Source organism: Rhincodon typus, unplaced genomic scaffold (genome assembly GCF_021869965.1).
Source record: "Rhincodon typus isolate 14 unplaced genomic scaffold, sRhiTyp1.1 hic_rhity00004812, whole genome shotgun sequence".
NCBI lineage: Eukaryota > Metazoa > Chordata > Chondrichthyes > Orectolobiformes > Rhincodontidae > Rhincodon > Rhincodon typus.
Window position 1 is genome coordinate 762 of NW_025970450.1, and position 11388 is coordinate 12149.

The window sequence follows — 11388 nt, forward strand, 5'->3', positions numbered from 1 at the left end:
TCCCACCTCAAGCCGCACCTCCATCTCCTACCGACCAACCTCATCCCGCCCCCTTGACCTGTCCGTCCTCCCTGGACTGACCTATCCCCTTCCTAACTCCCCACCTGCACTCACCTTTACTGGCTCCATCCCCGCCTCTTCGACCTGTTTGTTTCCTCTCCACCTATCCTCTCCTCTATCCATCTTCTATCCGCCTCCCACTCTCTCCCTATTTATTTCAGAACCCCCTTCCCCTCCCCCTTTTCTGATGAAGGGTCTGGGCCCGAAACGTCAGCCTCTCTGCTCCTATGATGCTGCTTGGCCTGCTGTGTTCATCCAGCCCTGCACCTTGTTGTCTCCACCTATCTGGACTCCATTTTCTCCCCCTTGGTCCAGGAATTCCCCATCTACATCCGTGACACCACCCATGCCCTCCACCTCCTACAGAACTTCCAATTCCCCGGTCCCCAACACCTCATCTTTACCATGGACGTCCAGTCCCTATACAACTGCATTCCCCATACAGATGGCCTAAAGGCCCTCCGCTTCTTCCTGTCCCGCAGGCCTGACCAGTCCCCCTCCACTGACATCCTCATCCGCTTAGCCGAACTCGTCCTCATCCTCAACAACTTCTCTTTCAATTCCTCCCACTTCCTACAGACAAAGGGGGTGGCCATGGGTACCCGCATGGGCCCAAGCTATGCCTGCCTCTTTGTAGGTTACGTGGAACAATCCCCCTTCCATAGCTACACTGGCCCTAAACCCCACCTCTTCCTCCTTTACATTGATGACTGTATCGGCGCCGCCTCGTGCTCCCACGAGGAGCTTGAACAGTTCATCCACTTCACCAACATCTTCCACCCCAAACTTAAGTTCACCTGGACCATCTCTAATACCTCTCTCTCCTTCCTGGACCTCTCTGTTTCCATCTCTGGCAACCACCTAGAAACCGATATCCATTTCAAGCCCACCGACTCCCACAGCTACCAAGAATACACCTCCTCCACCCACCTTCCTGCAAAAATGCCATCCCCTATTCCCAATTCCTTTGCCTCCGCCGCATCTGCTCCCAGGATGAGGCATTCCACTCCCGTACATCTCAGATGTCCTCGTTTTTCAAGGACCGCAACTTTCCCCCCTCAGTGGTCGAGAACATCCTCGACCGTGTCTCCTGCATTTCCCTCAACTCAACCCTCACACCCCCTCCCCGCAATAACAACCAAAACAGAATCCCCCTCGTCCTCACGTACCACCCCACCAACCTCCGGATCCAGCGCATCATCCTCCGACACTTCCACCATCTGCAATCCGACCCCACCACCAAAGACATTTTTTCCTCCCCACCCTTATCTGCTTTCCGGAGGGACCACTCTCTCCGTGACTCCCTTGTCCGCTCTACACTCTCCTCCAGCCCCACCACACCCGGCACTTTTCCCTGCAACCGCAGGAAGTGCTACACCTGCCCCTACACCTCCCCCCTCACCCCTATCCCAGGCCCTAAGAAGACTTTCCACATCAAGCAGATGTTCACCTGCACATCTGCTAATGTGGTATACTGCATCCGCTATTCCCGTTGTGGCCTCCTCTACATCGGAGAACCTGATCTGCCAACTCGGCAAGTTCAACATTAGATTCGGTTTTACATCTCCTGACTCTATTTTCAACTTTCTTCCCCCACTGATTCAATTTTGTTGCATTTCTTTACATTTTTTTCTTTTACTTTGCATTCAGAAGAACTGCCCTCTAGCCAGTCACTCTTCATCAGACCACTTTTTGTTTCTTAATCAATTTTTACAAAACCTTTCGTCATTTAAGGTCTCCCGCCCGATACCAGATCACAAGCCTACTCTTTTATTCTTCCCACACCCCTCCCTTTTCATCTGTTTTAAATATATTACATTTCTATCGTTCCTCAGGTCATAACCGACTTAAAACTAACATTATTTTCCCTACGAAATGTTGCCCAAATGACGAAGTACACTCAGCATTTTCTAATGTTATTTTGTTACAAGTCATCCAAAACTATTTTCAACCCAGATAACTACACAAAGGAAAGAAACAATCAGCAGGGGCTTTGCTGTATTCAGTGATCTCTGTATGTGTATTTGATAGTTAACAACAACCCTAGTAGGGTTTTCAGGAACTTCCTCTACTTTATTCCGGCATTTGTTGAACTCCGGGGCGGAGAGTGCATGCGCACTTGCGTCTCCTTGTAACATAAAGTTCATCGTTTTAACATGGGGACCAAATTCAAAGTGAGGAGTTTGAAGAGTGACAGAATGTATGGAATCGTAGCGAGAGATCTGCGCGATCTAATGACAAAGGGATGCCAGAAACTGCAGGTGAAATTGAATAGATTGTGTAAAATACAAATAAATTAATTTCATGAAAGCAAGTGCCCTACAATGAACAGAGACGTCCGGAAATCTGAAGACACATTTATTACTTAATTTCAGTGGATGTTTAGAAGTACTTCCGTGATTTTTTCTGTAGAGAGAGCTCGCCGATTTTTGCAATTTCCCTGCAGCAGAATTGAAAACGTTCACCATATTTATTAATCCAGGGTTCTCTTGTCTGCGAGTGGCTGAACGGTAGGGCTGACGTTTGGTGATAAGCTTTTTCGTTCTGCTTGATCGGAGTCCAGAGTCATATCAGTCCCACCCAATTCAGGTCAAAGGGACTGAGGGGACGGATATCTTATGCTACTTTTGAGAATCAAACCCTGTCGTTTCAATGCTGTAAATTGTTGTCCCCTAAAACGAATGTTACATGTGGCTGAGATAGTAGGAACTGCAGATGCTGGAGAATCCGAGACAACAAGGTGCAGGGCTGGATGAACACAGCAGGCAGTTTTTCTGATGAAGGGTCTCGGCCCGAAACGTCAGCCTCTCTGCTCCTATGATGTTACATGTACCTTTTGATTCGTGCTTTCCATGTCCATTTAATGGAAGTCTATCGCCCTTAAGTTTTAAATAATCTGAAATTAGAAAGCAGATCATGAATTAAATGATAGAATTCCATAGAGTTGAACACAAAACCCCAAGTGGCACATCAGCCTTAAGAGCGTGTTGCCCCCTTTACTTTGAATTAATTTGATTTGATTTGATTTATTAGTGTCACGTACCTAAGTATTGTGAAAAATTTTGTTTTGCGTGCAGTTCAGGCAGATCATACCTTACAAAGGTAGAACAGAGCGAGAAATACAAAGTTACAGCTGTAGAGAAGGTGCACAAAAAGCAAGACCAACATTAGATTTCAATTTTGAGAGGTCCATTCAGAAGTCTAATAACAGCGGGGAAGAAGCTGTTCTTGAACCTGTTGGTACGTGTGTTTAAGCTTTTGTATATTCTGCCCAACAGAAGAGGTTGGAAGAGATTATAGCCAGGGTGGGAGCAGTCTTTGGTGATGTTGGCTGCCTTCCTGAGGCAGCAAGAAGTGTAGATGGGGTCAATGGATAAAAGGCTGGGTTGCGTGATGGATTGGGCTGTGTTCACCACTTTCTGTAGTTTCTAACAGTCCTGGACAAAACGACTGCCGTACCAAGCCTTGATACATCCAGATAGAAAACTTTCAATGGTGCTTCTGTAAAAGTCAGTGAGAGTCTTTATGGACATGCTGAAATTCCTTAGCCTCCTGAGGAAGAAGAAGCATTGTTGTGCTTTCTTGACCATTGTGTCAATGTGGGTGGACCAGGACAGATTGTTGGTGATCATCACTCATAGGAACTTGAGCGCACTCGACCATCTCTAACTCAGCTGTATTGCTGTAGATAGGGGCGTGAGCTGCTCCTTGCTTCCTGAAGTCAATAATCAGCTCTTTTGCTTTGCTAACATTGAGGGAGAGATTGTTATCTTAAGCTACACCAACAAGCACTCTATCTCTTTCCTGTAAACTGAGGCCTGAATTTTACAGTATGATTTTTAGAAAGAGAAGCGGCGAGGGTGAACGAGAGGTCTCCCCTGTGTCCTGGCCAATATTTACTCCCCGTTTGTCACCACAACACCATTATCTGGTCATTATTTTATTATTTGTGGGATCCTTCAGTCTGTAAATTAGCTGTGGTGTTTTCCTACAACAATGACTGTACCTCAAATATGACACCATTTATGGAAAGTCCTTTGGTACCTAGATGTTGTACATACAAATCTTTTGTTAAACATTTATATGGCTACTTACCAAATCAAAAAGTGGATTTACCCAAGATGGCTGTAGGGAAATTTGCCATTCTTGGGTGGGCATTCAACCTGCACTGAAAAGAGAGACCTTGAAACTGACTAGAATATTTGGATTGTGATATATGATATCCACTTCAAAGTGATACATTGTGACAGATCACAGAAATACTTAAGGTATTTAATGTTGAGTAATTGAAACGTAGTTTCACTTCTCATAAAATTGTACATTGCACCCTTGTATTTAATTCTTACATAAAATCTGCAAATTCAGAGGAAATTCAAACATTCAGCACCAGCAGTAAAGTTTTAAACTGTCAGGAACAAATCTTGAGTTTGAAGATTTGTCAATGTGACTTTGGTGTTCTAAGAGTCAGCCATCTGCTTTAAGGACACGTTGGCAATGATGAATTAGAGACTGCCTAACTGGAAGTGCTTGATATGATTTGGTCTGTTGTTGGAGAAACTGATGCATAGAGTATTCAACTTTGAATTACAGCACTAATGACATACTAATAAAATGTGAAGCATTTCAAATCCAATGAAGCATATTATACCTGTGTGGACTTTTCATTCTACTTTCTGTTGTATTACACAATGTTACCGGTATAACTAGTCAGAGGCAAAGACGCATAGTTGACACAACCTCAGAAAACACTGTCTCATTTGCACCTATGCCAATGTTCATGTTACAGATGCCAGGAATTCTTTGGTGAACTGTTTGGAGTAATACTGCCAGTGTAGTGGCAATTTGAGACAAGTCATGGGCAGCAGTTGCTTGGACTCATTGGAAACTGAGTCTTCTCAGATGAAGGTTACCAATGGCTCGAAGTTATTCTATTATATAGTTCATATTTCAAGACAAGTCTCTTGAGGTAAAAGGACCACGTTATCATTTCTTTAAAAGTAGCAACAAAATAATTAAAAGGTAAAGTTGCTGTCATCTTACCTACCATATAGCTGCTGTCTTATTCGATAGAGAGAAACTACTGGTGGTAATTTAACCTGAGGGTCACTGCACCTCAGGCAAGAGGGGAGGTGAGAAAGAGAACCCTTCATGGGAACCTCACCTGGTGCAGGAATTGAATCTACACTGTTAACATCACTTTGCTTCATAAACCAGCCAACCAGCCAACTGAACTAACCAACCCCCAGAAAATGATTCCAGGAAAACAGCAATAGTGTTTATTATACTTTATGATAACTGCTTGTTTTATCTTGATTAGATCCCACGTAAAGGATGTCGCATATGTTTAGATAAAGATGGGACAGAAGTTCATGCTGACAATTTCTCATGTCTAGAAGATAACTGTAAGCTCATTATTCTGGAGCAGGGACAGCAGTGGAATGGAAGTAAGTACAGATTCCCATGTTGACTGGGGCAGGTTTTGTGAGAAGTGGGAACAGATTTTTTTTGGAAACCTGGGAATCCTGGTTTCTCATTGATTTTTTTCAAGTCGTTTCCTCCTCTGGAAGTCAGCCTGATTGATAGGCTTGGGACCCTTTGGAGAGGGATAATGGTTCGTAGGAAATGCAGCCCAGGAACAGCAAAGCTTCACATAATTGGGTGAGAGGGGGGACAGGAGTGTAGAACTGCAGTCATTCATCCCTAAAGACTGGGAACAGACTGATCCGCAGTTGGCAGGCAGGGAAGCTAATAGACGTGATGGGTTGGAGGTGGCATTCTTGCTCTTCTTGGCAGACATACAACATAGAACAGTACAGCACAGTACAGGCCCTTTGGCCCACGATGTTGTGCTGACCTATTATCCTACTAAGATCAATCTACCCTGCATACTCTACATTTTACTATCCTCCATGTGTCTATCCAAGAGTTGCTTAAAAGTCTCTAAAGTATCTGACTCCACTGCCACTGCTGGCAGCGCATTCCACACGCCCACCACTCTCTGTGTAAAGAACCTACCTCTGACATCTCCCCTATACCTTCCTCCAATCACCTTAAAATTATGCCCCCTTGTAATTGTCATTTCCGCCCTGGGAAAAAGTCTCTGACTATCCACTCTATCTATGCCTCATCATCTTGTACACCTCTATCAAGTCATTTCTGATCCTTCTTTGCTTCAATGAAAAAAGCCCTAGCTCCCTCAACCTTTCCTCATAAGACCTGCCCTCCAGTCCAGGCAGCATCCTGGTAAATCTCCTCTGCACCCTCTCTAAAGCTTCCACATCTTTCTTATAATGAGGTGACCAGAACTGAACACAATATTCCAAGTGTGGTCTAACCAGAGTTTTATAGAGCTGTTCATGAACAAGTCCTTGTCTCCCTTTAGCTGTTCGGAGGCTCAGAAAATACAGTTGTCTAGGGTGAAGCCTGTAGAATATGAAGTACATGCCAACTAACCTCCTGGGAGTGTTCCCTACTCCCCAGTCCCATCCTACTCCATCAAAACTGAAAGTTGGAGTTGGGTTGGGGATTTAAAAAAAAAATCTTTTCCAACCTACAAAATGTCTTTTTTTCTACAAGTTTTTTGCAACTGCTTTCATACAGTCATAAGGGCAGAAAAGAGGGTCATTCAGCCCATCAAGTCCACAACAGCTCTCTGTAGAGCAATTTGACATGTATTATTCTGTTACCCTCTCTCTGTAGCCTGCAGTTTTATTTCCCTTAAGTGCCCATCCAGTTTTGTTTCAGAATCATTTCTCCCCATGCTCATAGGCAGTGAGTTCCAGGTTATTCATTGCACATCAGGTAGTTTCACTTGTAAAAAGCCTTAAATCTGTGTAAACTAGTCTTTGAACTATGTAAATAGGAGCATTTTCTGGGAGATATATACTGCAAATATATACTGTTAGTTGGTTGCTCACACAGAGATCAGTGCTAATCTCTGCATTTGAGTAGGAACACTGTTGATGAGCATTGAGACAAGAAGACTCAGTGTCACCAAATTAGGACTATTTGGTGTAGTTGTGGAGGATTTGGGAGATGGATTACTTCATGTGCCAAGGCAACATGCTCGACTGCATGAAACACAGTTTGCAGCACTATTATGTAAAAAATAATGGAATCTGATTAACTATGTTTTACTGTAGTTCAGAATAATTTAAGATCATAATTCCAATCCAGACTGATTTTAAAACTGGAGGTTAATATCTCTGTCCCATTTTTAGAGATTTGCTACTACTTAAATAAAATACTTCATGACCAAAATAATGAAGAATTAATTATGATTGCAAGACGAATGTTATCTGATGAAACAGAACCCAGGAAAAAGATGCTGCTCAAGTGCATTGTTCAAAACAGCGCTGGAAATATAACAGCTGAAAATCGTAAGGATGACCAGGAATGGTTTGAAGGTGATGTGCTACTGAAGTTGACATTGATATAAGACTGAATAAACTTGGTTATTTGGAAACAATATACACAATGTACCAACGGAAAATTCATGCTCAAATGAAACAAGAAATTCCCATTAAGCCCACTGATAGGAGTTCTTTCATAGATAATGCACAATTTTCTCAATCATGCATCATAATCCAGACACCAACATTCTCCCTTTCTCTTGCCCAACACCTTCTATACTTTCCTAAAGGTGCTTATTGTTTGTCTGTGTGTCCAGAGTGTAAACTTTGACAGGTTCTTTGACTGAGTAAGGTGTGAGCTTTCTGTCTGTTTCAATGTCTACACATAGTATGTCAATGGGCCCAGATATGCTAAACCACATGAAGAAGTCTTTGCTCCTCTGTAACAGAATCTAGCACCACATTGCATTTAAAAAGCTTGGCATTGAACACATTTGCAGTGGTGTGATTTTGACAGGCTCCCTCCTAGGCTGCCTAACATTTATAATACTGCTTTGCTAGAGGATGGAAAGTTAATGAGGGGACAAAGAATCACAGAAGATGGAGACAAGGCTACATTTTGGCATAGCTGTATCAGATTTATTGTAGAAAATGTAACTCGGCATCATCGGGGACCTGGGGTAATTAATAACATGCCAGCAATAACTGCTATACAGTGACCCATCCTTTCCTAAAGTAGTCAATTAAATAGTCCATTCAACACCTTTGTGACTTGATGATTCAGTTAGACGAGTATAAAACTGTTATCACAAATTGCAAGCACTAGCTGTAAAATCTATTATGTTGTAGGTTTGGAGTCGCGATTTAAAACCAAATCTGATTACATGAGATTCAGTTGTGGCAGAAGAATGAGAAACTACCTGTCAGAGGTATGAAACTGGAACAATTTATATTCTTTAATGTAAAATTATCTGTATGAACCACAGTGTTTTCTACCTTTTCCGAGATATTCTTTGTGCCTAATTGTCTCGTTAGCCTGAATAGGCTGTTTCTATCACATTGTAATTACTAAGGTTGTAAATATAATAATTTCAAAAGTCTACACATTTGCATTTTACACCTTCTTCCATGATGTGGTAAGATCAATTTTCTCCTAGTGCAAGTTTGTAATAAAGCAATGTCCTTGCCGTAACCAGGCTGAGGAATATTTGCGCACCTAGGGTGGTGTTGGTTCTGAGTAATTTTCCTTTTTCAAAGGAACACCTCCCAAGTCAGTTGCTTCAAGATGTGGCACTCTGTAATTGATTGTGTGGCCTGGATGTTGAATCCTCACAAGGTCATTCTCTGCAGCATAGCATTCCATTGTTCTATGAAAATGCTTCCAACAATGACTATCATTTACCTCACACTTTTAATGTACCATGACACTTTGCAGGAATTTTATCAAACAACATTTGACACTAAAATAAGGAGATATTAGGGCAGATGGCCATAAGCTTTATCAAACAGGTGGGTGTTATGGAGCGTCTTAACTGAAGAAGAGAAATTACAGAGTTTTCGAGAGAAATTACAAAACTTGGAATCTTGGCAGCTGAAAGCACGTGCTCCAATTATGGAGTGATTAAAATAATTACTTGCAAATATTCTCCTTAATATTTCCTCCCTTTACGCAAAATGTATATGTCCACTGTGCTATGGCTGCATCACTTAGTGTACTGATTCAATAAGTAGAATGTAATTGTTCTTTAAAGATACAATAGCACATATTTTTTCCATTCACAGGTTAAAAGCCATGCTGAAAATGTTGATAAAAAAGTGAAGGAGAAGTACTGTGCATTTGTAGCAAGAATAGAGAAGCTGCTTCAACAAAATAAGTTCAATGGTTGTTACTTTGATAGGACAGCAAAAGAGAATAGTCGGCTCTGCACTGACAAAGGATGGTTTACTTGCCAGGTGAGTATGAGTTGATAGCTGAGTAACATACAAGTTGAAACCTCAAGCCTGGGGTTTTCCTTGTTCTGTGTCTATTCTATGCTAATTGATAGATATTAGTCATATCAGTCAATCACTCCAATACTATTTCAAAAAGCAAAATATTACAGATGCTCAAGAAATGAAGTAAAAACAAAATGCTCAAAATATTCAACTTGTCAGTTAGCATCTGTGGAGAGAGTAACTGAGCTAACAGTTCAAGCCGATAATCTTTAATCAGAATTGGGAAAAGTTAGAAATGAAATAGGTTTTAAACAAGCTGAGCACTTTCCCTCATTTAAGAACAAAGGAGAAGTTCTATGGCAGGACAGAAGACAGCCAAAATTAAATGATGCAGAACCAAAGGAATTGGCAAATAAAGAAAAAAAAAAGTTGAATCTTGAGCAGGCCATACAGCTCCTCTTATCTAATCTGCTATTCAATATGATCATTGCTGACCTTCTATAATAATTCTTATTTCCCATAATATGGCCATGACTCCAGATTCCCTAAGTACCCAAAATTTATTAGTCCATTTTTTGAATCTACATTTTGACTGAACATCCACAGCTCTACAAGGCAGAAAATTCCTAAGATTCACAACTCTAAGTGGAGAAATTTCTCCGACCTCAGATCTAAATGTTTGACCCCTTATCTTGAGAAGGTGACCCCTTTTTTCCAGAATTCCCAGCAAAAGGAAACAACCCTATAAACCTCTCAAGAATTTTTTACATTTCACTTGAACATGAGAGAATATGAATCCAAGTGTACTGAAGCATAACATTCTTGCACCTGAAACCCAAGCTCGAGGAGAGACATGCTAACATCCCAGTAAATTAGATATTTTGTGTATCTGTGCACTGGCTTATATTGAGTTACAAACACACAAATACCTTGGCCACTCCAGAGCTTCTAGTCATAGAGTCATACAGCTTGGAAACAGGTCCTTCGGTCCAACCAGTCCATGCTGACCATGTCGACCATAATCCCAAACTAAATCAGTCCCACCTGCCTGTGCGCAGCCTATATCCCTCCAAACATTTCTTAATCATGTATTGATCTAAATGTCTTTTAAACATTGTAACTGTACCCACATCCACAACTTCTTCTGGAAGCTCATTCCATACTCAAGCCCACTCTCTGTGTAAAAGAAATTACCCCTTATGTCAATAAACTGATTAGTCTTTCTTGGGTCTAGTGTGGATATTCTGAGATTTCTTCGCATTGAATTCCACTTGTCACATTTTTTCTCAGACACTTGATCCACTCTGTCCTTTTGTAATTCTCTCCTTCCATCTATATAACATAGAACATAGAACATAGAACATAGAACATTACAGCGCAGTGCAGGCCCTTCGGCCCTCGATGTTGCGCTGACCTGTGAAACCAATCTGAAGCCCATCTAACCTAAACTATTCCATTATCATCCATATGTTTATCCAATGACCATTTAAATGCCCTTAAAGTGGGCGAGTCTACTATTTTTGCAGGCAGGGCATTCCACGCCCTTACTACTCTCTGAGTAAAGAACCTACCTCTGACATCTGTCCTATATCTATCACCCCTCAATTTAAAGCTATGTCCCCTCGTGCTAGCCATCACCATCCGAGGAAAAAGGCTCCCACTGTCCACCCTATCTAATCCTCTGATCATCTTGTATGTCTCTATCAAGTCACCTCTTAACCTCCTTCTCTCTAACGAAAACAGCCTCAAGACCCTCAGCCTTTCCTCATAAGACCTTCCCTCCATACCAGGCAACATCCTGGTAAATCTCCTCTGCACCCTTTCCAATGCTTCCACATCCTTCCTATAATGCGGTGACCAGAACTGTACGCAATACTCCAAGTGCGGCCGCACCAGAATTTTGTACAGCTGCAACATGACCTCATGGCCCCGAAACTCAATCCCTCTACCAATAAAACCTAGCATACTGTACGCCTTCTTAACAACGCTATCAACCTGGGTGGCAACTTTCAGTGATCTATGCACATGGACACCGAGATCT

At 42.0% G+C, this 11388-nt stretch overlaps 1 protein-coding gene across 1 annotated transcript; it reads left to right on the forward strand.

The window, feature by feature from the left end:
* The first annotated feature begins 2178 nt into the window (after window positions 1-2178).
* Window positions 2179-10047, forward strand: dffb (DNA fragmentation factor, beta polypeptide (caspase-activated DNase)). Its single transcript, XM_020527296.2, has 5 exons — window positions 2179-2321; window positions 5378-5504; window positions 7281-7466; window positions 8262-8341; window positions 9195-10047. The coding sequence occupies exons 1-5, from the start codon at window positions 2217-2219 to the stop codon at window positions 9378-9380; spliced, it is 684 nt and encodes a 227-aa protein (XP_020382885.1). The 5' UTR covers window positions 2179-2216; the 3' UTR covers window positions 9381-10047.
* The last annotated feature ends 1341 nt before the right edge of the window (window positions 10048-11388 follow it).

Bases quoted from the DNA above. Each gene is read 5' to 3' on its own strand.
- dffb (XM_020527296.2), top strand. From the start codon at position 2,217: ATGGGGACCAAATTCAAAGTGAGGAGTTTGAAGAGTGACAGAATGTAT. The intron at 5,505-7,280 runs GTAAGTACAGAT...TCCCATTTTTAG, and splicing joins GGGACAGCAGTGGAATGGAA to AGATTTGCTACTACTTAAAT. The intron at 7,467-8,261 runs GTGATGTGCTAC...ATTATGTTGTAG, and splicing joins TGACCAGGAATGGTTTGAAG to GTTTGGAGTCGCGATTTAAA.